Below are 27,218 nucleotides of genomic sequence, written 5' to 3' on the forward strand. Positions count from 1 at the left end.
CAAAAGAGACATTGGAGTGTATGAATTCAACCCTGAGCATTAACACTGCATTCCAAGGAGAGCGGTCACGAAGCTGGTTTGATGGAAGTACAAAGCACTGATACTCTCTGTGTGATCAGGTTTTTACAAAAAAAATACATAGTTTTCAATAAATAATGCTTAATTTTACAACTTTGATACAGCAACGCCATACAGTTTCAACACACTACACTCTGCAGGCTAGATAACCTCTACCAGAAGACATGACTTCACCATGCATTTCTCAGCAGCTTTTCTATTGTCCGTCCTAGTTACAGACATAGTTGTCCTCGGTGTCGGGTTACGAAGAGAAATCTCTAAAATAGCCTGTTTAATTGGCAAAAACGGCTAATAGTACAGCAAAAGTATTAGTCAAAATTAATCAAGAAATGGGAGAACTGAGAACAATGGTTCTACAAAATAAGGATGCCAGAGATGGCCTCTGGCTAAAATATAATCTTGATTACCAGCAATTTACCAATATGTACTGTTTTAGTATCTCTAATTTTTCTTATGCCAGTGCCAACCAATTGATGATCTACATTTTAAAAATATAGACAAAATCTCTCACCTTTTAAATAGCTAATATGGCCAATGGTTCTCCCCCTTCTAGTACCTTCTAATATTATCTCTATTGGCTATCCTAGTCAGACACTGCACCTCCTATGTGTTACCAGCTTAATAACTCATCAGATAAAGACGGCTAGAATCATTGCTCTCTGACAACCTTATTAAAAACAGTGCCCTATCCAGGACTTTACAGGAACCTCTCTGCCTCCATTTGGAAGACAGGAATTCTTTTGTTAATGATTATAAGTTCTTATGCTTCTGTTTCCTGAAACTTGGTTGACTTGTTTGTAAAAACACCTTGACCACTGTGGTGGTTTTGAAAGAAAATGGCCCCCATAGAGTCACAGGGAGTGGCACCATTAGGAGGTGTGGCCATGTTGGAGGAGGTGTGGCCTTGTTGGAGGAGGGTGGGCTTTGAGGTCTCAGACACTCAATCCGGGGCCCAGTGTGGCTCTCTCTTCCTGATGCCTACTGATCCCTCTGTTACTGTGCAGCACCATGGTAGTACTTCTATGCTTCCCTTCATAATGATAACGGACCTCTGAGCTGTAAGTGAAATGTTTCTCTTTATAAGAGTTGCTGTGGTCACGGTGTCTCTTCATAGCCATAGAACCCTGACTAAGACAACTGCAGGGACTTGATTTTGAGAACCACGACCTTCTCTAATCAGTGGTGATGACTACCGTCAAAATTTTTCTGTCCTCTTCTAACTGTTCATTGCCCTGCTTCTGCGAACCTGCTTTGTAGCTACTTCTGATTGGACGCCTTAAAAGAGGGCCCAAGACAAGTCAGTGCTGCTCTCTCCGATCTGACTCAGGAGGTAGTCACTGGCCAGCTCTCCGGTGCACCTGAGTAGAATAAAGACCAGGAATTGTGGTGGTGGTAGCAACACACACACACACAGTGGAAGGATGCATATCTTTATTTCAGTCACCACCATCCCAGGACCCAGACACCAGGATACACCACCTGGTGTGCTGGGTGCAAAGTACAAAAGATTCCTATGAACACGGATGACCCTATGATGTTGTGTTACAAGTCCCTGCCTGGGTGTAGTTCACCCCACTTCCTCAAAGGGGAGTGCCTGGGGTCCACCCCAGGTAGGCAGGTAGAGCAGGGACCAGACTGAAAGAACAGTGCACAGGAAGGACTGCCAGTGAGTCCTGAGGCACCCCCTGGGAACCTACACAGCAGCTGAAGAAAGTCCCTGCTTTGGCTATGATTGGTCCCAGCTACAGAGCCATCCCAAAGGCAAGAACAGCCCCAAGGGTGGGCTCCTGGGGCAGGCCTGCTGGCCGAGGTAGCATAGGCACATCTGAAGCCGTGGAGTACCCTGTGACCACGGCAGGTGCTTTCATGGGCTGTGAGTTGCCTGGGTCTGGGGACAACAGAGTGGGAGGCAGAGAATATTTGAGTCAGGACTCTAAGATTGGCAGTTAGTAATCAGAGTCTGGGGTTGGTTGGCGGGGGGGGGGGTGTCCTCAGAAATAGACGAAACTGCTTAGAAAGGCGGGGAGAAACATGGGCAAAGGGGTACTAGGAGAGGGAAGAGAGGAGAGTGGGGCAGAGAAGGAGACAGAGGGGGAAGTGGAGAGTGAGGAATAGAGGGGCCTTGCGAGGAGCCTTGCAACCTTTCTTCTCTTTCTCCCACTGCTTCTGTGAATTCTGGAGCAACAGCTTGCTCTCCCAACCTATCAGTCAGGCACCTGAAACTACAGCCACGATGCTCAGCCCAGGAATCAGTGGGCCTGCTGAACCTTGCCCACTCCTCCTCTAGCCTCAGGTCTGCATGGACCTCAGCTCATCACTCTTCCTACCTGCCGCAGCCTGCCCAGGCTCGGCCTCCAGCTCCTAACCAGAGTAACTCTTCCCCGGGACTTCCTGAGTTATATACTAACTAGCACTACTCCAGGACCTAGGGAGAAGGGGGAGGAAAGGATGAGAGAACAGGAGGGAAGGAAGGACAGGAGTTTTGAGAGCTAATCCCCAGTTGGGTCTAAGGCCAGCAGTTTGGGAGTTTGGAATCTACCCTTCAACCCTGGGACCCAAGTACAGAGAAAAACTTGTATGAAGGATGTTTAACTGTAAAATGCATGTTCTATCTTTTTTGCTTTGTTTCCAGCTTTAATTCATTATTTATGAACACAGTTAAATTTTTTTTAAATTCGCACTAAAAAGCCCATTAGCAGCACCACTTAGCTGACCAGAACTGAAAGGGCTGCGGGCTGCATGTACTTTTATTATTATTATTATTATTATTATTATTATTATTATTATTATTATTATTACTAATTATTGCCGTTAGGAAGCCATTAATCAGTACTAAAAGGAGGAAGAGGAGGAGAAACCCGGCAAGCAGCTAAGGTCCTAAAGCCCTAAGCAGGATGCCCGCAGATGCCAGGCAGGGGAGCTTGCATTACTGGGAGGAGTAGGGGCTGTGAGAACTGGACGGTGGTGTCCTGGATTAAAGCGACTGTGGCCAAGGGGTGATTCAAGCCCCACGAGGTGCTTTTGATCTCAGGAACAGGGAGAATCTAGTGCAGTTAGCCCTTTGTGTTTTTCTGATGTCACATCCATGGATTCAGCTGTGAGGGAAAATTCCTGAAAAAGAAGCTGTTGTCTGCAGAGACTGATGGAGCCCATTGGAATCCCAGACTGGAATTTTGTAGGTCAGAGGCTTACTTCCTTAACTTGGACGGGCCTGGGTTCGTTTTAGCTTCTGGAACAGCCATTCCTTACTTCCCTCTGTATCAGAACTAACACGCCATGACAATAAACGTAAGTCTCTAGAAGCTGTTCACGTACAGCCACCATCTTGTGATAATGAGTAAAAACCTCCTAGAAGCTGTTAATTTAGCAGAACACCAGCTTCCACCAATCCAAGAGCTAAGAATGTCATGAACAGCATCTCCAGCCTGTAGACAGGCTTCCCCCATCTTGTAGGCACCTCTCCGGTATATGCATCAATGTACTTAAAACCCATGTGTCTGCTTCCACATTGGAATACGGAACTTGGGATAACCGAAATCTGTGTTTCTAGGCCAAGGTCACTCAAAATGGCTCCAGAGTAAGCCATCATCTCTTACTTTAAGACGAGACCTGTGGTTTTTATGCCAACACAGCCAAGCATGACTGTGTACTATGCAGTTAGGCCTAGAGGCTGTGTCTGCTATGAACATGTACTGACAGTTTTTCTTGTCATTATTCCCTATCATATACATTATAAATAATACAGAACTTACTTAAAGCACACAGGATAAAGTGCATAGGTGCAATGTAGAAAGTTCCATCTTGAATAAGGGACTTGAGACCCAGGGGATTTAGTGTCCATCGGAATTGTCCTTGAATTCGTACCTTATTTAGATGCTTAGGGCTGACTATAATGTTTTTATTTTTTAGATAAAGGTTTTTTTTTAGATTTATTTTAAAATTATTCATTTTATGTGTATAGGTGTTTTGCCCGAGTGTGTCTGTGCATCGTGTGCATGCCTGGTGCCCACAGAGGCCAGAAGAAAACGTCAGATCCCCTAAAACTGAAGTTACAGATGGCTGTTAGGCTCGATGTAGGTCTTGAATATCAAACCTGGATCCTCTGGAAGATCAGCAAGTGATCTTAACCACTGAGCTATCTATCTCTCTAGCCCTGGCTTATGTATTACATACGTAACTACATATAGTTATTTTGTTCACATAGGTTTTAATGCTGGCTTTGGCTGGACTGAAACTCTCTATGTAGACCAGTCTGGCTTCAAACCCAGATATCCATCTACCTCTGCCTGCTCAGGGCTGCCATTAAAGTCATGTGTGTGCTACCACACCTGACCCTGACCCCAAGCATGCACATATGCCTCTATCTATCTATTGATTTGTCTGTCTGTCTACCTATCTATGTTTAGTATGCCACTTTAAGTTAATTTTCATATACATATACATATACATATACATATACATATACATATATATGTATATATATATATATAACCACTTTAAATTAATTTTCTGTCCTGGGCATTCTATTCTCAGATTAAGAAGTTGTTGTGGGGGGTTGGGGATTTAGCTCAGTGGTAGAGCACTTGCCTAGGAAGCGCAAGGCCCTGGGTTCGGTCCCCAGCTCCGAAAAAAAGAACCAAAAAAAAAAAAAGAAGTTGTTGTGGGCCTATAACGTTTAACATGCAGACTTGATTCCATGGGTGTGGGGTGAGACTGAGGCTCTGTGTGTCTAACAATGATGCCAATGATGCCAATGCTGCTGGCTGCCAGCTGCACCCCCCCATAGCGAGGGGTTAATCCATTTCAGATTCTGTCAACACCTCTCCAGTTCTGCACATCACCAGGTCCTGGACACTCACCGCCTACTGAGTGTCTGGTGCTAACAGCCTCCATCCAGAGTCTGTATCGATGAGAGAAGACAGCCAGAGTCAAACATGCCAAAGCCCAGATCTGGCCCCTCAGAGTTCTGCAAAGGAAACTGGGCATTGGCCAGTACTGGGTGTGGTAGAAATGGTTTTCTTCGACAGTCAATTCACCAGCACCCAGCTAAGTCGAGAGTAAACTATTCATCTACCATTCTGGTTAGCAAAGTTTGGGTGCAGCTAGTTTCCCTCCCCCAGAGCAAGGTTTTCTCTGCACTTGGGCAAGTGCTTTGGTTCTGCCCATTGGAGAAGGAACCAGTTTCTGACCAGTGAGTAATGGAGGTGAGAACAGGACTGAGATGAGTAGAAGCCCTAGTCTTTCCAGGCCACATGATGACCCCTGTCCTGATAGAACATGAGGCCTCCACTTCCTCTGGGTTTCTGAACCCAGGTTCTTACTTTTGGGGTCTTATTTTTGAGGTCCCCATCCACCTCTGCAACCTCCAAAGAGCTCAGGGTCCTTGAAATGGGGGTCATATGCCACAGAATCCTGATCTCAAGATCAGCCATTATAAAGACCGCAGGGTGATGGAAACCACTTAGCCCCTCCTCATTTTACCACCGAGGGGAGCCTGGACAGCACTTCAGAACTTTCCAGGGTCACAGAGCTGGTTTGCAGCAGACTCCTGGCTCAGAATCCTTGGAGGCAGAATTGGACAGAAGCCTTGGGCCTTAGTCCCCCATATCACAGCAACTTCAGGAAGGGCCTTGCAGAATAATCCTGAGGGAATAAAAGCTGTCTCAGAGAGGAAGAAATGGGCATCTAGGGAGGATCATGGCTCAGATTCTTGCATGGAGGCCACCTACTCTGACAGGACTGCAGAAGCAACCTTACACTGACCTCTGGTAAACGCTTTCCCCAAGAATTCTGTCCTCTGTGTAGGACATGCCTGAGGGGCCTCTCTGAGATGCCTGGCTTTTGTTTAGGGGACAGGGTGGGTCATGGCAAACCTGGTTCTGGGATCACTCCAGACCAGCCAAACCAGTCTGCCTGATGCCCTCTAAGGGAAGTCTCTTGTGGGCAGAGGAATCAGCCTCTGCCCCCTAAATCAGAGAGGAATAGGGACACTTGGCTTTCATGGGACACCATTCAGGCAACTCCCAACTAGTCTTTAATCTAGTGAGGAGGTGCTTGACCCCCTAAGAAGTACTTCCACCCTCCCAGAACACCTCTGTCCCCACAGAAGTGAGTAGTCCCTGATCGTTGGGGTACACCATATGAAATTGTGTCTCTGTCCTTTCTCACCTACCTAAGGCATTCTTTGATTGGCTTTAATAAAAAATCTGATGGCCAATTAGCTGGGCAGAAGGGGAAGTGGGACTTTCTGGGAGGGAAAAAGGAACTTGGGGAGAATGAAAAGCCCTGTTACGACACCAGGAGACATGGGAGGAGAGTGGTCTGGTCACAGGCCTGGGATCCATGTGACTGGCTGTGGCCAGGTGGTCGAGTTAACTCAGATGAGCAAGTGAGTGTCTGCCCAGATAAGGCCTAAGGCTTTGAAATAGTAAATGGTCTCTGTGTGGTTGTTTGGGGGAAAGCTGGTTAAGGAATAACTGCTGCTGTATTAATTTCCAGCATTAATTAATGTATACAGAACACAACATTCTTTTTAATCTACTCCTGAGGCTGAGGGAAGACACAGTACCTGTCCCCAGTAGAGCTTCACTTCCCAGTAAACTGGCCTGGCCTGGCTTTCTCTAGCTTCTTGCGTCTCTCTGGGGGAATCTCCTGCAGGCTGATGCCATGGTTGCTGGCCCTGCAGGGAGGAAACTGCAGCCTCAGGGAAGAGAAATGGGGGCCAGAAAAATCAGGGCTTGGGTTGCTACAGCTTGGCATGAGGATGAGGGTTGGTATGGGAGGCAGGAAGAAAGGGCGAAGCCACAAAGGGCCCATTGGCTGGCGCCATGGAGGTGCCCGCATTCAGCTTTCACATTCAGCAGGTTCAAGCCAATCACTCACCCTGGTTGCAGGTCAGGTGGTTTGGGAATGGGCTTGTTGAAGCCGACTCTGCCCACAAGCCAGTACGTGTCCTCAACACCCTTGCCCTAGAGAAACACAAAAGAGGGGAGACTTAGGTAGACCAGGGTGAGGGATGGAGAAGCTTTAGGTCTAGGTGAAACTGGAAGGGGACTCTACATCTGCATAGGCCTCCACAAAGTGGCGGAGTATGGTCTAAAGTGGCGGTGTATGGTCTAGACTCACCTTCAGCTCTGTGCGGCCTCGGCATTCCATCTGGAAGCCTTGGTCCAGAGCCCGAAGAATCCGAACAGTGCTCATGTTTACATGGATGCGATAAGCTGAGGACGTGAGGGGACATTATGATCTCAGGAGTCACCTCTCATGTCCCCATCCTAGGCTATCTCCCCGATCAGCCTCTCCCATTTCCCTCAGCTCTCCTTGTCTGTTACACTCACGCAGTCCAGTGGACTCCATTCGTGAGGCAGTGTTGACCGTGTCCCCAAACAGGCAGTACCGAGGCATGGTGAGGCCCACCACACCGGCCACGCACGGGCCTGGGGAGATAAGCTGGGTTAGAAGACGGGCAGAGAGGGGTTGAAGCCAGCGGTGCTCAGCAGCTAGGCTGCACGAATGGCCTCGAAAGACCTGGATCCCATGCTCTCTACAGCTCCCCCAATATCAAACACTCCGAAGTGTATTTCTTCAAGACAACTCCTCCCCACACCCTACCCCAGTCAAGTCTTTGCCTCCTGTAGCTGAAATCTGGAGCCCAGAAGTGGGGAGGGCTGAGTAGTTACCCGAGTGCAGACCAATGCGGATGCGCACTGGTACCTCCGGCATATGGCGCATGCGGAAGGAGCCGACTGCACTGAGGATGTCCAGTGACATGTTGGCAATCTCTGCAGCATGCCGCTGCCCGTTCCTCTGTGGCAGCCCGGAGGCCACCATGTATGCATCTCCAATTGTTTCCACCTGCGGGGAAGGGGTTGTTTCTGTTCAGTTCTGAGCACTGAACTTATTCAGTTATTCAGATCAATAACACTGGTCGGGAGGTCCAAAGGGGAGACAGAGCTGGGGTTTGAAGTTGCATTTGGGCCTGAAGGAAGAGATTAGGGACAGGAGGGCTGAAGAAAACTAGGCTGGTGTCTTAGGCAGGTAGAACTGCTTCGTTTAAACTAAAAGACAGAGCTGGGAGTGCTGGCACATGCCTCTAACAGCAGGGCTCAAGAAGCAGAGGCAGGAGGATTGCTACCAGTCTGAGGCCAACCTGGTCTACACAGCAAGTTCTAAGCCACCCAGGTATACCTAGAAAACAACAAAACTGAAAGGCAGAAGGTTTTATCTTCTGCACACTCTACCTTATAGACATCGTGGGAACCGATGATGGCATCAAAGAGTGTATAGAGGTCATTAAGCAGGTCGACCACCTCAATGGGCTCACTCATGGCTGAAATGGTGGTAAAGCCCACAATGTCACTGAAATAGAGTGTCACCTCTTCAAAGTATTCAGGCTCCACAGATGTCCCCATTTTCAGGGCCTCAGCCACAGATCTAGGAACGGCAAACAGTGGGGTCACCTGGAGGCTGCCCCAGTCTAGCTACCCTCTCCCCACCCCTCTCTCACTTAGGCACCCACGGAGGGAGCATCTGTGTGAGCAGCCTGTCTGTCTTCTGCTTCTCCTGCTCTAACTCCTCTGTGCGTTCTCGGATCAAGTCCTCCAGGTTACTAGAGTACTGCTCCAGCATCCGAAGCATGGAGTCAATGATGTTCGTCTTCCGGCCCTTGTTGATGCCCTTGAACTAGGAGAGGGGAAATGTAGGCTTAATGTTATTATGCACGGTGTAAAGATTATCCTTGTATTATTCAAATGCTGATTTCTGTGTCCTCATATCTTGTTATAATCCTTATTCTGAGAATCTCCTGTCTTGATGTTGTGTAAACATTGCTCCCCGATTATTCCCTAATTGGTCAATAAAGAAGCTGATCAGCCAATGACTGAGCAGAGGAGAGAATAGGGCTGGACTTCCTCCCAGCCCAGGGAGGTGGAGGGGGAGAGAATAGGTGGGTAATTCAGATGAAGAAATGGTCTAGGAGCCACCATGAAAACACACCCAGAGCAGAGAGAGCCAGATTCAGTACTAAAATGCAAATATCTCAGGGATTTTGGCTGGGAGGTAGCCAGATTAGAGGATTGGATTCATGCTGCTCAGTTGTTGTGCCTTTAAGCTGTTAAATAAATCTAATAGTCCTGTCTCAATTATTTGGGAGCTAGCTGGGTTAAGAGAAAAAAACTGCAACACTTTTTAAAATGAACTACAAGAAAGTTAGGAAAAAAATAGAGACTGCCTAAGACTTTGGCTCTCCTGTACCCTTTCATGAACTAAACATCTGAGTGTCATCTACTCATGAAACGCCCCCAAACTCCTGGCCACTGTTTTCAGATCTTATTAGGAGGTGTGTGGAGAATGAGAGTTCCCAGAGATGGTTGCTCTGAGTTGGAACTGGCAAGGGACTAACGCAGCCAAACTCTTTCTGCTGCACAAACCAAACATGCGTCTGGTTCTCATTCAACGTTATTTGTTTTGAGTTAAATATTTCTCCCACCCAGAGTTCCTTCTTCCATCCCAAAGGTTCCCACAAATACTCATTTGCATTCTAAACCTCCCCTGCCAAATTCTCAGTCCATAGGTTAATCCTTTGGAGAGAGACTAGAAGGTCAGTGATCCTGTCAGCCCACTTGTCTGGAAACAGGATGCCAGACAGCAATCTGGGACCCCAGGGTCCAGCCCAGTCCTTGCCCAATCCCAGCCCCTGACCAGGTCAAAGGTGAGGTCCATGGAAGGCCGAAGCTCTGGATGCTCTGCCCAGCATTGAGCCATCAGCTGGATGCATTCCATAGGTGCCTGGTCCATTGACACCAAGGGCCGGCACAGTGGGGGAGGGCTCCGCACCCTCTGTATCACTTCTAGAGGCAAGGGGAGACCATGAGAAGTAGGCATCCCCACACAAAGCCACCTCCGACCCTAACCTAAATGGGGCATTGAAAGAGAGTCTAATATTCCTAGCTGGTCTCCAACATGCTATGTAGCTGAGGATGACCCTGAAGGATGACCTAGGACTTCTTTTTTTTTTTTTTTTTTGGTTCTTTTTTTCGGAGCTGGGGACCGAACCCAGGGCCTTGCGCTTCCTAGGCAAGCACTCTACCACTGAGCTAAATCCCCAACCCCAACCTAGGACTTCTGATCCTTCTACTTCCACTTCCCAAGCAAGTACTGGGACCAAGGCTCATAGCACCATGCCCAGACTATGGGGTGCTGGGAATTGAACTCAGGGCTTGGTGCACACTAAGCCAGTATGCCATCAGCTGAGCTGCTTCCCAGCCAGAGAGGGTTCTGGTTTTTTGTTTGTTTGTTTTAATGCACACTTCCAAGCCTTAGGAGATGGCGTGGTCATTAAGTGCCTGACATGTGAACCAGAGGATCTGAGCTTGAATCCTCAGCAGCCATAGTTTTAAAGTGTCTGACACAGTGGCACACTCCTGTATGCACTGGGAAGGTGGACATAGGAGGCTCCCTAGAGCATGACGGCCAACTTCAGTGAGAGACTCTGTCTCGAAAAAATAGAGAAGAGGATGTTCGAGGAAGACACCTGACATTGGCCTTTGACCTCTATTTCATACACGCACATAAGCACACACAGCTGTCTGCACATGTGGAGGCGTACATACACCACACACCGATAACTAAGTAAATCAATAAATAATAAATATTAAATGCTTTAGTTAGTGGGAGAGTGTGACGTGTGGGTCTCCAGGAGTAACCAAAGGGACCAGAACTCTGAGTGCCAGTAAGAGGTGACACAAATTAATGTTTACTGAACATAAGAAAAGTAAGGGCCGGGGCGAGACTCTTCTAGACCACGAACAATTTAGATTTTAATCCAATGTGACTGTCCTCTGGACCCCTGCTTGTCCCCTTCTGTCTTCCTAGGGTCTCTGAGAGTCCGAGAGGAACCTGTCTGTGTGGTGGAAGAGCAGTGTGGGTCCAGGGTCAGGACAGAAACCCTTAAGATCTGTGCCCTGAGATATCCACCTCATGCTTGGCTTTTCCTGCTGCTCTCTTCAGACCCCAGCTTTAAGAAAGCCACTTCAAGATTAATAATCGTCACCGGGCTTCCCTTTATTAAGGAGTCACATTGGGTCTGGCCTGGCTGTTTTAACTACAGAGTGCCTATCTGTCCCCAAGCCACCTTACCCTCGGGCGTTAGCTCCAGCATGGCATAAGGTGTGCTGCGGCACACGACCTCCTGCATGATGATGCCCAGGCTAAAGACGTCACCAGCTAGAGTTCCCCGTCTCTCTAGAGCTGGGTCCCGAAGCAGCTCTGGGGCTGTCCATAGCTGATCTAAGAACAGGGAAGAGAGCAAGGGAGAGAGAGAGTGTGATGGCCTGACAGGGTAGACCCTCACTCTCACTGATACTAATCAACCTCACAAACGTCAAATATCTCAGCGCAGAGATTATTTGAGATTCAAAGAATCAGAGAAAACCCTGCTCTCAGGGAGGCGGTGCCTAGAGAAGACTCCGCCTCCAAAATGCCAACCTTCAGCAAAGCACCACTTAACCACAGACCCAGAGCTCAGGCACTCCCACGCACCCAGCCAATCACAGACCTTCTCTGTTAGCTGTTAAGTGCCAGTAGATCTGGAATGGGAAGAGTGTGAGGAAGGGACGAGGGGAAAGCACTTGCAACTATGCAGGTGCTAGCATATGCTACAGAGCCTGGGATGCAGCCGGGGACTCCTACCCTCTGCACTGGGAGGTTCGGGTAAAACCCTCTGCGCTTCCAGAAGTCGCCCGTGGCCATGATCTGTCACCTTGAGCACGAACCTCCCGTCCACCACGCAATTCCGTGACTTAAGCCTCCCGTGGGCCACACCACGATGGTGGAGATATCTCATTCCCTTGGAAGGAGTGGAGGAAGAGGCGACCTCAGTTCTTCCTGACCTTTCTCTCACCAGTTCATCTCCATCACACACACACACACACACACACACACACACACACACACACACACACACCTTTATGAGGTCCAGCAGGAGGGAAGACTTGAACATCCAGTCCAGCTTTATGTCTCTCTGGGCCAGGAGGTCATGGAGGGAGCCCCGAGCACAGTGCTCGGAGACCACAGCCAAGATTCCCTCCCCAGGGGTGGCAGGGCTGTCTGCTGTACCCGCCAGGAAGAGTCCCAGGTAGAGAGCCACATTCTCATGGCGGAGCTCCCGCAGCTGAAAGGCAGAATCGGACTGGCATTTTCTGACCTGGGAGCAATTCCGGGAGCACCAATTATCCCCTCCCCCGCCCCATTTAGTGTCTGTTTGGGGCATCCAAAGTGGGAATATGGGATTGAACGTGATGCGTGAAGTGGGGGAGGGGCTTTCTTCTTTATCTAGTTCTGTCTTCGGACAACACAATGTGGTGAAAAGGCCTTGTTCAGAATGACAGACAATGAAAGACTAAGCTTAAAGTTATGGATGAGAAGACAACCACACACTGGGGGTTAGGACCCATTCAGGGTCTGCTTTGTTAAATGAGGCTGAAGATCTAAATTAACTACAAAGCTCTAATGAAGTCATGAGGGAAAGTGTGAGGTGAAGAAGCCCCGACACCACCCGCTTTTTCAATAGGGCGGTCTTTGATGCAGGGCCAGGCAGACCAAAGGTTGCCTTTCTAACTTTCCCTGGGGCCACACGCTCATTAAGGGGCTGTGCTTCAGTTTAAACACCTGGTGTCAAATGGTGAATTTGTCAGTTCCCAAGTCTAGACCTGAATTTGTTCCCCCAAAAAGCCCACCTTCGTGGAAGGTGAGAACTGGCCCCTGCAAGTCGCTCTCTGATCTCCACATGGATGCCCTGGCACATACATTCCACATGCGTATAAACATGCAGATATGCATGCACACATAATTAAATGAACAAAAACATTTTTAAAAAACGAAAAAAAAAAATACATGACTTTCCCCTTCTCTTAGGGCAGTTGTGCGGAATGGCCCGAACTGGACCGACACAGTGAATAAAGCAGGAAGTTGGCAGGAAGGCAGTGGATTAGCATTCTGCTGCTTTCAGTGTCCCTCTCCTCCCAGCACCAAGCATCCTTGGTTTGGCCTCTTTCCAGGAGGCTGCCGCAGGAGCGAGTGATCACAGCTGTGAGTGACTTAAGGGGGTTCTGAACAAATTCAGGTGACTAGGCTTGTCAGTGGGCACCTTTGTTCCCTGGGGCATCTCGCTGGCTCATTTTCACTATTTTTTTTTCTTTTATTTTATTTCGGAGCTGGGAACCGAATCCAGGGCCTTGCACTTGCTAGGCAAGCGCTCTACCACTGAGCTAAATCCCCAACCCCTCGTTTTCACTATTTTATCATTTCATTCAACACAAATCTACTGGCCTCCGATACTCCAGACACTGTGCTGGGTGCCGCGAATATGGCAGCACCTTCCTTTGACTTTCAGTCCATGATCCGTAAGACATAAACCAGACCGTAGATGTGCACACAACTTATATGCTAAGTTAACGTGTCACTTATCACATATAAGTGTGATTAAGGACATCAAAGAAAAAGCTAATGTCACGAGAGAGAGGATAAGGAGGGGTCAGTCCTCTCAAGAGTGGAAGGAAACCCTGGGGACTACCTCTGTTACCTGCTGCAAACAGAAGCCAAGAATGGTCAAGTTAGTAACTATGGGTCCGACTCTCACCTTGGAGAAGGCCATCTTGGTCGCCGGCCGGATGGCCATGTGGTGTTCTCCTGGAAATTTCTTCAGCCAAACCCAGTCGCCCTGCAGCAGAAGGTTAAGGGATTCAGTCCTTGAAGCCCCAAAATGCAAGGTGCTCTTGGACGCTCACATTTCCACTGCCCTAGTGACCCAGAACCCACCTGTCATGAGACAGAAGGTTATCAGATGCAAACAGCTCAATGTATACCCATACGTTTCATCACAGGTGTCTGGGTCAGAGCCTAGCCAAAGAAGATGCAAGCCCGTGCATGGTGGCCCTCACATCCCCAGATATAACGATCAACAGTCATGCAAGTGAACTGCACATACACAGCCCTCGTCACCACCCCTTGTCATGAGAGAGGCCTGTACTAAGGAGTCATCGGGTCTCACTGTGAACTAGCTATGAAGGGAGGCACCATCCTTCTGGGTCCTGGTCTTATTGTCCCCAGAACCTGTAGGGTCAGTTTATGCTATGTCATGGTGTAGCCACTTGGTTCAGTCATCTGCCGCCATCACGTGGATGGACAAGGAGCCCTTTGTTCTTAATTTTCCCTGGGCCTCGAAAATCAGGTTAGTGTTCCTGCCTGTTGCTAAGAGATGTGAACTAGAAGAGAGTCGTGGAGATTGGGTACTGACTCTTAATCAGCATTTGGAAGTAAGCATGGAGATATTTTTAATGGTCATTAAAAACTGGGGGGTTTCATTTAGTGGACAAGGCCAGAGAGAAGAAAGACCTCGCATAGGCAGAGTGTGTGGTCCCATGTAACAAAGGACAACGAGATTCAAATAACAATAGGGTGTCTCTGAGATGGTCATGATGGTCTCAGGTGACACAGTCAGAACTTTTGCATTTTCTCCAAGACCTTGCTTGAGCTTAGGTGTTCCCCCTACTCCAAACTTCACGGTACCAAGTACCTCTCACACCTCTGCCACATTCACATGTCCTGGCCCAGTTGTTAGTGTCCTCTGACATAACTTTTCGGATGTAGGTTTTGTGTTCATGGGTCTGAGCAGAACTGAATGACAGTGTTGAGGGTGTCAGGTCCTGCAGGGACTCCCACTAGAAAAGGGGTTGCTCTCACTGTCTATTCTAGACCATATGCTAATCCCAGCAGGCTCCACAACACCTCCAGCCTCCAGCTTTGGGTTTGGGAAGCCCTCACCTGGATCTTGGAAAGGTTTTCCAGATTGAAGAGTTAGGTTAGAATCCCTAAATTTATGACTTTTCCCCAGATCCTGCCCAGTGCCATCTCTCTGCCTGGAGCCTGAGGGATTTGACTTGAGGGTGTGTCTTTCCCTTGAGCGTGTTTTTCCTCTGGAGTCAGGTCTGAGCATCCTTCCTTTCCTTCCCTCCTGGAGTACAGGTCAGCCTAAGTGGGGATTAGTCTTACCTCATAGAGGCCAATGTTGGTGCTCTCTTGGGGCTGGCTGGGGACACTGCGAATGTCTGATGTACTCCGGGTAGCCAGACTGGATCTACTTCCCTGGGCCACCTGAGGACAGAGGCCGATGCAAAGAATCAGAATGTATTGTGCAGAAGAGGAAAAGAAATCTGCAGGGTGCGTGGAAACGGTACCATACCATACAGTTTACAAACGTTCACTTTGTAGTTGGTCGTTGACACTATCACCCCTGTTGTATACCGGAGGTCCCTGATTCCCAAGGCTGGGGAAGAAGCTAAGTTCCTCACTTGGGAGCTGGGGGTGGGGGGTGGGGTGGCAGGGACAGCTGGCTCAGGGAAGGGACCAAATATATAGGAGAAAGATGGATGGCTCCTGGCTTCCTGCTTTCCTGACCTTTCGAGAGCTGCCCCCTTGTGGGTGGAGGAAAGTAACATCTTCCAAGGTCAGGATGATCTTATTGGGGCCGGAGACCATTTGCATGTGTAGCAGCCTGTGCCTGTTGGGGGTGTTGGTTATCCCCAGAAATTCCATAAGAGGCCAGCAGAGGAGAGAGCAGAGGGATGACATTAGCTCAGGGAAGTTTACTGGAATATAGCTATCCCCCAAACTTGCCTGGGAACTGTATCAGCTCCTCTCTCCAGGGTGACTTCCCCTCAAGTGGACCTCACCTGCTATCTTTGTGGCACAGTCTCACTTCCCCTACTCACCTCAAGTAATGAGCCAGGAAGGCTCCAGTCAGTCCCACCACTATCACCAGGAGGAAGCCAACAAAGACCAGGCCTGGCTCCACCCCTGAAGGAACAAAGAGAGGGGCACTCTTGATCTTGTCATGAATAGGACCCCTTGAGGTGTTCAAACAGTCATGCCAAATCTAAAGAAATGGGCTCTGGAGCTCCGTAAAAAGTTAGGGATTCCTTACAAGGGAAGTCTGGAGATGCTACAGGGGTCCTTAAGGGCCTTGGAAATCTTCAAGAGGGGTCCTGAGCAAGCCCTGGGCTGAAGGAAGGACCTGGAGGAGTAACAGGAGTTCCCTCCCTCTCTCGAACAACTTTGTGGAGCTGACTGTCCCAGTAGGAGCCTGCGGCTGCTCCCTCACCTCCGTTGCAGATCACATCTGGATCGAACCAGCAGGAAGGATCGGGACCCGGAGCAGGTGCACCTCTAGGGAAGTGCACGGGGGTCCCAGCGGAACGCAGGGAGCCTAAGACAGGATCCAGCAGGTGTGTTGTGAACAGCCGTTCTCCTGCCGCATCTGTGTCCAGCAGCACAAAGGAGGGCTCTTCGGTTCTTCCCAGGATCCCGCAAAAGCCAAAGACTTGAGCTTCCCGCATTTGGCGGGCCACAGATGCACCTGACACCCAGCCGCCACCCACTGCTGCTCTTGCTCTCGTCACGCCCCCAGCCAACAGGAAGACAGCATCATAGATGGTGCCAAACAGCGGAGAGACCTGCAGTAGAGTAAGGACTCAGGGCCAGGACCTAGAGCCAATGAGTGGGTGAGAATTCACTGGCCTGCCCGATCCTTCATTGCACCAGGCTAGCCCTAAGGGTCCCTTTCTCTAAGTGAAGGTTCCCAGTCCTCATGGACTGTTGCAGCGCGTACCTCCTTTCAGGAGTTAGGTTCTTCTCTGACTCTGACTCTCCGTCGTCAGACTCTTTCTCCTTCATCCAGTTTTTTTTTTTTCTTTTTTAAAACTAGCTTATTTTTTAATCTCACCAGCTACTCTCCATCTAATGGCTTTCCTCACCATCCTTTGGTCGTGTCTTTTTGTTGTTTAATTTATTGAGTCATGGTCTTTCAAAATTACTGAGGTTGACCTCAAACTCACTCTGTAACCTAGGCAAATGTTGGCCTTCCTTCCTTCTTCCTCTGTCTTTCTCTCTGTGTTTCTGTCTCTGCCTCTCTGTCTGTGTCTCTGTCTCTCTATCTCTGTCTCTGTCTTTCTGTCTCTGTCTGTCTTTCTGTGTCTCTGTCTCTATCTCTCTGTGTCTGTCTGTCTGTCTGTCTCTCTCTCTCTCTCTCTCTCTCTCTCTCTCTCTCACACACACACACACACACACACACACACACACACACACACCACTTTCTTTCTTTGGGTCATATAGCCCAGACAGGCTTGGAAGGTAGACCTTGAACTTCTGATCCTCCCGATTGTAGGTGGAAACTCTGACGACAGAGGTCCATCCCCAGGCAGATGCTGAAAGTCTGGCATGATTGGCTCACATGATCAGATCTGGCGTGATTATCAGTGTTTCTTCCATTCCCATCCCAAATGGTTACTACCATTAGTGCCTCTCCTCTCTACTCTCCTCAGCCCCCATTCTTGGGGCGTCAGGCACCAGGGAGCACCAGAGACACAGCGGTGTATGAAACAGCCCGTGACTGTGAACTTTAGTGGGGGGAAGGGCAAGAATGTTAAAGGAGTGTGATGTGTGATGGAGGGGGAAGTGAGGGAGCTTTAGAAATGAGGAGAAGGGGTAGAAGGTTCTAGAAGGTGTGGTCGCCACCCAGGTCATGAGTCAGAATTATCATGGGCATGGGGTAGGAAGAGGAAGAGGGCACGCTTAGGAAGCTGAAGTGCTTTCATCTGGCTGACATGGAGGACTCAAGTCCTTTAAGACCATGTGGAGAGACCATCTATAGAGTAATGAAGGCTCCCAACTTGGGATGCAGCATGCCATCCAGAAACTTGAACCAGGAATGCAAACTGTACAGCACACCCCTTTCTGGAGCCTGACGTGGTCATCGATGGAGAGAAGCCTGGGTCGGGTGAGCATCTCCATATTCTGGACTTGGGCCCAGAGTGCTGTGGCTCAAGTCAGGACAGTGTCAGTGAGGAAGGAGAGTACGAGGATTCTAACCTTCAGGACAAGGCCTTAGGTTCAATTTCCCAAAATAAATAAATAGCCATACCCATAGTCAAAAGAGACTATGTAACAGGGCTTCGTGCCTGGGTTTGTGGGGTACAAGGAAGGGAATCCGGTCTCCAGCATGGTCAGCTGGTTGTGCCCCTCATGACGGCTAATGAATGCACCTTTGCTCTTTCCCCTTCTCCCTGACTGACAGGTCCCCCATCCCAACTCACCCTTACTTTATTGGTCATCCCCCAAGCTCTCTTCTCTTCTACCCCAAATATATTCTTAGAGAAGGTTAGAGGCATTGGTGAGGAATACTACAGTGTGCCTTCCCACCCCACACCCCACCTTAGCCTCCTCCCTGTGGTGTCTCTTTTGACTTATTTATTTTGGGAAATTGTACCTAAGACCTTGTCTGAGTCTGGCCAAGTACCAGTGTGCTATGCACAACCATCTGTTGATTTTTTTTGAGACAAGCTCCTCTTGACCAGAGTTTACTATCCTCCTTCAGCCTTTGTATATGGGGGACTCAGGACAGACCTGAGTTTGCTATCCTCCTGTCTCAGCCTTTGTATATGGGGGACTTCCAACCCTAAGAACACCGGTGTGAGGGTTGGGGATTTAGCTCAGCGGTAGAGCGCTTGCCTAGCGAGCGCAAGGCCCTGGGTTCGGTCCCCAGCTCCGAAAAAAAGAACAAAGAAAAAAAAAACAAAAAACAAAAAAAAGAAAGAACACCGGTGTGACCCGAGAACAAAGTCGAGGCCCTAAGGTAATGTCTCTGAGCTAGGTATGAAGGTTGAAACTGTGCAGTCTGCTTTGAAACACACTAAAAATGAAATGGCAATTTAGGGTTTAAGAGGTCTCGTTGCCTCCGGGACAGGGTGGGGGAAGCGTAGACGTAATAATGAGGATGCCCTAAGCCAAACCAGAGCTTCTTACAGCACCCAGGAAACTCCAGATCCGCTGCCTCAACGGTTCACTCCGGATTGGCTCCACCCTCTCCTTTGCCATTGGCTCCACCCTCTCCTTTGCCATTGGCTCCACCCTCCCCGTTCCCATTGGCTCCATCTTCCTCTTCCCATTGGTTCCATCCTTCTCTCCATCTCTGTTCTCTGATCACTTCCCTGGCTTTCCTCCCCCTACTCTTTTCTGTAGTCTATCTACCTGCTTCAGGTCGAGGTCAAGGGGCAGCTCCTGGTGTTCTTGGGCCCTGCGCAAGCTGTCTTGCACGCTGCCTCCAGGAGGACAGCGGCGTGTCAGCGTGAGCACCGCATCGTGAGCCCTGCGGAGCTTGGAGCTGTTGACAAATGCAGCCAGAGCCTCCGGGCCTGGAGACAACGCGTAGTGAAGGGTGTCAAAGGGCAGGAAGACCAGGGAGCCATCAGTCAGACCCAGCTCTTCTGCAGCTTCCAGTAGGTAGCGCTGCTCCTCGCCGCCCAGCAGTACCGAGTGCATCACCATGATAACCACTGCGGACACAGAGGCTGGCTCGCTGCGCTGCCCGCTACCCGCAGGACCCGCCTACCTCCCACCTCCTCACCCGCACTCTACTGGGGGGCTTACCTCTAACTCTAGGCCCGTCTCGGATCCTTCTGAGGGCCTCTCGGGCTCCAGACAGGTCTGAAGGCACCATGGAGGTCACTAGGGCAACTGGCAAACCCCGGGCCCTGAGTGCTGTGGACAGAGCGCGTCCCGCCTCCACCCACAGGTCCTGGGGTGCGGTGATCAGGGCCACGCGGGCCCAGCGGAATGCTTTAAGGAGGACATACAGGGCATCTGCAGCGGGGGTCACCGCCGGGGCTGTAGTACCCGCCGCCCGCGTGCCAGGGCAGCCCCAGGGCACCAGCGCTACTCCAGCTTCCTGGGCTAATAGCTCGGCTGGCCGGCAGGCCGCGGGGTTCACCGGACCCACCAAGCCAGAGACTCGAGTCAGCGCGGAGGACACAGCCCCTAGCGAGCCCGGAGTCAGGCAGGGCTCTGGGAGCAGCGTAACCTCGAACCAGGGGCCGCCGTCTAAGGCAAGGTCACGATTCAGGCGGTCGGTGGCCAGACGCGCAGCCAGATCCGGTCGGGCCCGTGCAAAGATGGGGTCGCAAGCCCAGGGGCCCAGCACCCCCACTTTGAACACAGCGGAGAAGGCAGACGGAGATGGGAGCAGCAGCAGGAGCAGGAGTCCGGGCAGCCCAGGCCCTGGCCAGCGCAGGACCCGCGAGAGGCTGGACCGGGACTGCCACGCAGGGATACAGAACCCAGCGCCGGGAAACCCTCCCGCTGGCAGGAGCCACGCACTCATTGCCCTCTTCTGTGAACACAGAGCGAACAGGATGAGAGTTGAGACCCTCAGCACTCACTCCCGTAGGGCTCTATGCTCAAGTCTGTTTTTCAAATTCCGCCCAACCCCTAGGGTGTCTTGGCTTCCAGGACCCTAGATGGCGGCCCAGCGCATCGCTCCAAGGTCTCTTTGGCCTATCCTGCTTGCCTCAGATTGTTTACTCTCCCTTCCTCATCAGCAGTCTTGGGGGTTCAGTGGGAAATAATCCCACGCCTTCACACAGGACCGAAGTTTCTGTGTGGATCATTCATTACTTACCGGGAAGTCCGGGGCTAGGGCTTGGCTAAAGGGTCACAGGGTCGATGTCCCTTCGGTCTCCCCTGGCAGCCCAGCCCAGGGCGGGGGTGTGGGAACAACCCGCTGCAGTCCTTAATCTCTCCAAGCCGATTAGAATCTTTTAATCAAGCAGAAAGGGGCGGCCTGATAGAGGATGAGAATCCGACCGCTCGTCTCTAGAATGGGGTCTGCTCTGCTTTTAGACAGCCCCGGTTGCTTTAACTAATACAGGAAAAGAACTTAACCGAATCTGGTCTATACCTCACGCTCCTCACGAATTCCAAATCAGACTTACGTGTGAAAACAAAATATTTATCTTCTTTTCAGCTGTCTCTGGAAAAAAAAATGAATCAGATAAGAATCATCTGTGGGAAGGTGGAAAGATGGTTCAGTGGTTAAGAGCACTTGCTGCTTTTTCAGAGGACCTAGGTTCAATTCCCAGCACCCACATGATGGCTCACAACCATCTCTAACTCCAGTTCCAGGGGGACCCAGTGCTAGTTTCTCAAAGAAAGCACCAGGCACACTGGTGGTGCGCAGAAGTGCATAGAAACAAGTGTAAAAAAGATAATAAAGCTATTTTTTTAAAAAAAATCATCCATGGACACTAAAGCTAGGGAGAACTTTTGAAGACCATAAGGATATTTCCACGATTATAAACTGTTACCCCATCTACTGTTTATAGGTTGATTGACAGCAGACATATGATTGCTGCATTTTTAACTGTAAAAAAAATATTTATAGCAGGGTGTGACAACCTTTAGTCCCAGTATAAGGGAAACAGAGGCAGGTGGATCTCTGTGAATTCAAAGTCAGCCAAGTCTACCTAGAGAATTCCAGGGCTACCCATAGACCCTGCCTCAAACATGAATTATTCTTTTCTCTACATATCGATGGGTGCCTAAGTATATGTATGCATACACATGTGTGCACCACATGTGTGCAGTGGCCAGCAGAGAGAAGAAGAGGCATCAGAACGCTGGAGTTACACACAGTGCGAGCCACACGTGGGTGCTGGGAGCCAGTCAATAAGTAAGGTTCTGAACGGTTGGTTGAGTGGTCTCTTCAGGCTTGGAACTGCTGCAGCCTCTCCCCACACCCTCTGCTCCATGCATGGTATTCTGTCTACAGGTACGGGACACCCCTTTGCTCCTCCAGTAATTAGTTTTGAGTAAATTGTCATATTTCATCTCTTACATAATTTCTCTGCTCCCTCCCTCTCCCCCTCCTTCCTTCCAGCTCATATGCAGCCTTTAGGGAAAACTTTAAGTGGAGTTATGAGAATTCTACAACAATATCAGCATCAGTCAGGCATAGTGGGCCTGTAGCCTCAGCGGGAGCCTGTAGCCTCAGGACTCAGGAGGTGGAGATCAGAGGGCAGTGACTTTGAGGCCAGTCTGGCTACATAGTGGAGTCATGTTTTGGAACAAACAAAAGAACACTTTTGAGATGGCTCTTGAAGAATGAATTTGATTCCTGGGACCCATATAATAGAAGGAGAGAATTAACTCCAGCAAGTTATCTTCTAATAATCACACACACACACACACACACACACACACACACTCGCACACACACATATATGCACATGCACACATATATACACACCCATATATACACACATACACACACATTCACAAACATACAAACACATACACATATATACACATACATAACCACACACATACACACCCATATTCACACACACAAACACACATACACATATATATACAAACCCACATATACACCACACACACATATTCACACATGTACAAACACACACATATATACACATACAAACACACACATACACACCCATATTCACACATACATGTACACACATATATACACATTCACATATACACACATATACACACATATACACACATATACACACATATACACACATATACACATATCACACACACATACACTCACACACTCACATACATATATACACACAAACACATACACATACACACACATACACATATACATATACACATACACACATACCTATACATACATGCATGCACATATACACATACACACATACACACACTCAAACAGACTCTCACACACTGTGGCATACTTATACTCACAAAATCAATACATAAATGTTACAAATTAAAAATGACTGTTGTGGTAAGTAATAACAATATGATGTGGGGCACCAGGCACCATGCCGCATTGCCTCCTGCTACTCTCTGTCCCTGGTGATTGCTCCGCCTCCATGGCTAGCCCTGTCAGCAGCCATCTACCTCTTGGCTCTCTGCTGCGGACTCTGCTCACATTCCCAGCTTCCACCCCTGTAGTTATTGTCACAACTCCCAGTAACCTGTTAAAATCAAAACTCTAGAGGCTTGTAATCTATCAATCAGATTTATATCAGTAAATTCTCACTCCACAAAATGTCCACACGATAAACTCAGAGCCAATTGATATTGATATAAACTTCCCACCTAGATAAGATGAATTATCCTATAATAGTCCATCCCTTATAAGATATTCATAGCTAACTGTGGCTAATTAAAGCCACACGGGGGTGGGTCATCCTTCTCCTCCTCTATCTTCTCGTCCCTTCTCCTATCTCTCCGGCCTCTCAAAAACTCTGTACTCACCTTTCTTTTTCACTGTCCAATCACAGGCCTTGCCTTGTCTTGTGCCTGCCCTCGCCTGCATATAGACGTCAATATAGAAAGAAGGCTCAGGACACTTACTGTCTTCCAGAGGCCCCAGGTTTGATTCCCAGCACCCACATGGCAGCTCACAACTTTCTGTAACTCCAGTTCCAGGGGATCCAGTGCCCTCTGCTGGCCTCCTCAGGCAGGTGCACAGACACACATGCAGGCAAAACACCCAGACAAATAGAATAATAAAGTAAAATTTAACAATAGCACAGAGGTGCAGCTTATATACTAAAATTAGAACAACACAGAGAGGATCAGCAGGGCCTCTTTGCAAGGATGAGACACATTCATGATGCTTCCATGGTTTAATTCCTAGAGATGTCAGAGAGGCTATCCCCATTAGGTTTCATCAACACGTCTGCCTAAACAGGACGTGAACAATAACACTAACGGGTATTCTAACACGGAAGGGGCAAGCTCGAGCACCCCATCCTTGCACAAAGAACTATGGGAAGTGCTAAGAGCAGGAGTCTTCTGGGTCTCCCCCAGAAACGAGCCCTCCAATTGACTATCCAATACCAAGTGGTCAGCCCGGAGGTCACATACATACAGGTAACATCCTATGGACTGAGAAGGTTGTATTTGTGTATTTAGAAATTTATACATGTGTGCATGAGAGGTTGCAGGGAGGAAAGGACATGGGAAATGATGTAATTCAATTTCAAGAAATAAAACAATAAGATGGAGAGAGAGAGAGGAATGAATTGATACCAATGTCAATCTCTGGGCATGCATAGGCCAGTGTGCCTAAGTACACGCATGCACATACATGCATAGACCAGTGTGCCCAAGTACACGCATGCACATACATGCATAGACCAGTGTGCCCAAGTACACCCATGCACATACATGCATAGACCAGTGTGTCCAAGTACACTGCCATGCACACACATGCATAGACCAATGTGCCCAAGTATACCCATGCACATACACGCATAGACCACAAACACACATGCTCTTTGAAAAACATAAGTGGATCAGAGTAGAGAGCATGAATAAGTTTCTTGTCATATTTTATAATATTTCATAACTTTGAAGTTATTTCAGGATAAAAGGTCGATAGAAGGCATTAAAAAACAGTATGTCTTTATCAGCTCAGGATAAAAAGGGTTTATTTTTTGAGACATATAAAGTCCAAATGATACAGGGAAAGATGAATACGTTTTTAAATGCCTGACTCCATGGAGAAGCATGCACCAAAGAAATATAAACCACTGAGAAAATTAAAAAAAAAAATCCTTTAAAAAAACACAAGCAAATTTCTATAGGTGCAGCTCAGGTCATGTGGAGCTTGCCTACCATGTGTGTAGCCCTGGGGTCAGTCCCCGGCAGTACATAAAAAAGGAAATGGTAGCACCCACCCGCAATCCTAGCACTTGGGAGGTAGAGGCAAGAGGGTCAGAAGTTTAAAGTCATCCTCAGCTATAAGGTGAATTCAAAGCCAGCCTGGGATTCATGAGACACTGCCATAAATAAATGAATGAATAAATGTGAAACAACCACAAAAGTTGGTATTTATATATCTCTCCTTATCTATATTCATTCAAATCTCTATCTATTTCTATACGTGTCTTAGTTGGGGTTTGCATTGCTGTGAACAGACACCATGACCAAGACAACTCTTATAAAGGACAACATTTAATTGGGGCTGGCCTACAGGTTCAGAGGTTCAATCCATTATCATCATGGCCGGAAGCATGGCAGCATCCAGGCAGACAATTGCCTGGAGGAGCCGAAAGTTCTACATTTTGATCCAAAGGCAGGCAGGAGAAGAGTATATACCACGTGACTAGAAGAAGGGTCTCCAAGCCCACAGCCACAGTGACACACTTCCTCCAACAAGGCCATACCTACTCCAACAAGACCACGCCTCCTAATAGCGCCACTCCCTGGGCCAAGCAGAGTCAAACCACCCCACTACCATACAAAAGATAAACATCCCAGGGCTAAAACGGACAGAGATTATGAGTAGGCTCATCAATGGAAAAACTTCAGTGAAAATACTCAACCTCTCTACTAATCAAGACGGCAGAAACAAAACAGTCAGCAACAAGCCACTCACACTCATCAGATCAGCAAAAACTAGGAGTGTGACAATAGGAGACTGTTGACACACAAACCTGCATTTGCTGCTGACAGTTTCACAAGGGCAGATTGACAGCGGCAGACGTGACAGACGTGCGCGGCAGACGTGCGTGGCAGATGTGGAAAGCCCATTTTCAGGTTACTTTCCCTGACAGTTAATTTGATGGGATTATGTAGAAGCACACCTCTGGGTGGAGCTCTGAGGAAGTTTCTGAAACAATTTAAATGATGCAGAAAGGCCTGCTCTGCGGAGGGAGGCAGCATTCCTTGAACTGGATTCCTTGTACTGAGCAAAAAGAAAGAGGGCCGAGCGCCGGGTTCAGATCTCTACCTCCCAACCAGCCATTTATGCTCCTTCCTCGACCAGTGGCCAGCGAGGACACTGACCAGAGGAAAGCTTTGCTAGTCCCCGGCGCCTGACAGGGAGAAGGCTTTCCACTCCCACAAGTCTGAGGCCCCCTGGTCCTTAAGATAAACAAACCCTTGTCAACAATCCACATTCTTGTAGGACTTCACATTCCTTACACTTCAGCCAGGCCTTCCTCGGCTCCCACACTTATTTAGGGATTATTCTGTAGGTCTGAAATGTTACTAAAACGCCTTTCCCTTGTTGTTGGCTTTTATTCTGTTATTATTCCGTGTGCTCATGGTGTGTGTTGTAAGGGGCGGGGCGCACATGTGACACGGAGCATGTGTAGAGGTCAAAGAGCAACCTTTGGGCATCCGTTCGGTCTCTGCCACGGGGATTGAACTCGGATCATCGGGTTTTTGCAGCAAGTTATGCTACAAAATCAGTATTACTAAAATTTTTGTTACTACTTTAAAGTTTTTGCATTTCCTTATTAATCTGTGTGTATGTGTGTGGGCACAGATACGGATGCAGTATACTTGTGGCGATGAGAGGACAGCATGCACACGTTGTCTCTTTCCTCCTACCATGTGGGGCCGGGAGACTGCGCTCAGGTCATCAGGCTTGGTGACAAGCACCTTCCGCTCCCTATTGATCCATCTCATCAACCCTTACAATTTTAAAAAATTTTAATTTATAGTTGGTTTACTTAGAAAGTACAGTACTTCTCACCTCCCACAAGGTGGTGGACACGGTCTCTCGCGGTCATGGAAATCCCACCCAATCCTTCCATACCTCAGATGACAATGAGGTATGATTTGGAATAATCATATGAGACTGATTTGGAATCATTGATAATTTCCCAATTATCCTTTATTAAACAAGTCTGTGCATAGTGTAGTAAAGATTTGTAGTAAATATTAAAAAAATTTTTGTAGTAAAGTATATTTAACAAAAAAATTTCTACCTTAGCCATTCTAATCGTGCTGTCTGGTGGCATTAAGAACATTCCATTGTGGGGTTGGGGATTTAGCTCAGTGGTAGAGCGCTTGCCTAGCAAGCACAAGGCCCTGGGTTCGGTCCCCAGCTCCGAAGAAAAGAAAAACAAAAAAAAACAAAAAAAAAAAAAAAACATTCCATTGTGCAGTCGCCATTACGATCCATCTCCCGAGCTTCTCTTCCTCAGCGGAAACTGTGGACCCATTAAACCACACCTCAATTCTCCAGCTCCTCCTCATAGTCAACACCATTCTCCTTTTCATTCCTGTGAATTAGATCATATGAGTAAAGTCATACGATATCTGTCCTTTTAAAGTGTGTGTGTGTGTGTGTGTGTGTGTGTGTGTGTGTGACACAAGAGTGTGACAAGTTATGACAGGTAGTGGTCTGAGGACAACTCACGAGAGCCAGTTCCCACCTTCCACCTTGTAGGACCAACTCAGATCTCTCTGCTTTACCCGATGAGCCATCCCGCCGAGCTATCCCGCTGAGC

The 27,218-nt window shown here is 48.5% G+C and overlaps 1 protein-coding gene and 1 non-coding gene across 3 annotated transcripts; one reads left to right on the top strand and one right to left on the bottom strand.

Annotated features, from left to right (window-relative positions):
- Positions 1-1,494: 1,494 nt before the first annotated feature.
- Positions 1,495-26,381, bottom strand: Gucy2d (guanylate cyclase 2D, retinal). Of its 2 annotated transcripts, NM_024380.1 has the most exons (20): positions 20,585-20,640; positions 19,558-20,296; positions 19,159-19,463; positions 16,235-16,586; positions 15,846-15,930; positions 15,532-15,634; positions 15,127-15,228; positions 13,715-13,795; positions 12,041-12,247; positions 11,767-11,923; positions 11,215-11,364; positions 9,778-9,926; positions 8,597-8,760; positions 8,319-8,511; positions 7,758-7,932; positions 7,416-7,514; positions 7,204-7,298; positions 6,961-7,046; positions 6,647-6,757; positions 5,586-5,721 (listed from the first exon to the last, which is right to left on the bottom strand). In NM_024380.1, exons 2-19 carry the CDS (start codon positions 20,285-20,287, stop codon positions 6,664-6,666), a joined length of 3,327 nt encoding a protein of 1,108 aa, NP_077356.1. In that variant the 5' UTR covers positions 20,288-20,296; positions 20,585-20,640; the 3' UTR covers positions 5,586-5,721; positions 6,647-6,663. The 2 variants fall into 2 exon arrangements, with proteins under 2 accessions (XP_038942841.1, NP_077356.1); XM_039086913.2 differs by having other exon boundaries at positions 1,495-5,721; positions 19,558-26,381.
- LOC120095371 (U6 spliceosomal RNA) lies at positions 23,497-23,601 on the top strand. Its single transcript, XR_005490849.1, has one exon. It is a non-coding gene; the product is annotated as a U6 spliceosomal RNA (small nuclear RNA).
- Positions 26,382-27,218: the final 837 nt, after the last annotated feature.

Source organism: Rattus norvegicus, chromosome 10, assembly GCF_036323735.1.
Source record: "Rattus norvegicus strain BN/NHsdMcwi chromosome 10, GRCr8, whole genome shotgun sequence".
Classification (NCBI taxonomy): Eukaryota; Metazoa; Chordata; class Mammalia; order Rodentia; family Muridae; genus Rattus; species Rattus norvegicus.

Excerpts from the sequence above, each read along its gene's own strand:
- Gucy2d (XM_039086913.2), bottom strand. The coding sequence starts at position 20,287 with ATGAGTGCGTGGCTCCTGCCAGCGGGAGGGTTTCCCGGCGCTGGGTTC. Across the intron at positions 15,931-16,234 it reads AGATGTGATCTGCAACGGAG|GGGTGGAGCCAGGCCTGGTC; the intron begins GTGAGGGAGCAG and ends TTGTTCCTTCAG. Across the intron at positions 15,229-15,531 it reads AAGGGGGCAGCTCTCGAAAG|GTGGCCCAGGGAAGTAGATC; the intron begins GTCAGGAAAGCA and ends CTCTGTCCTCAG.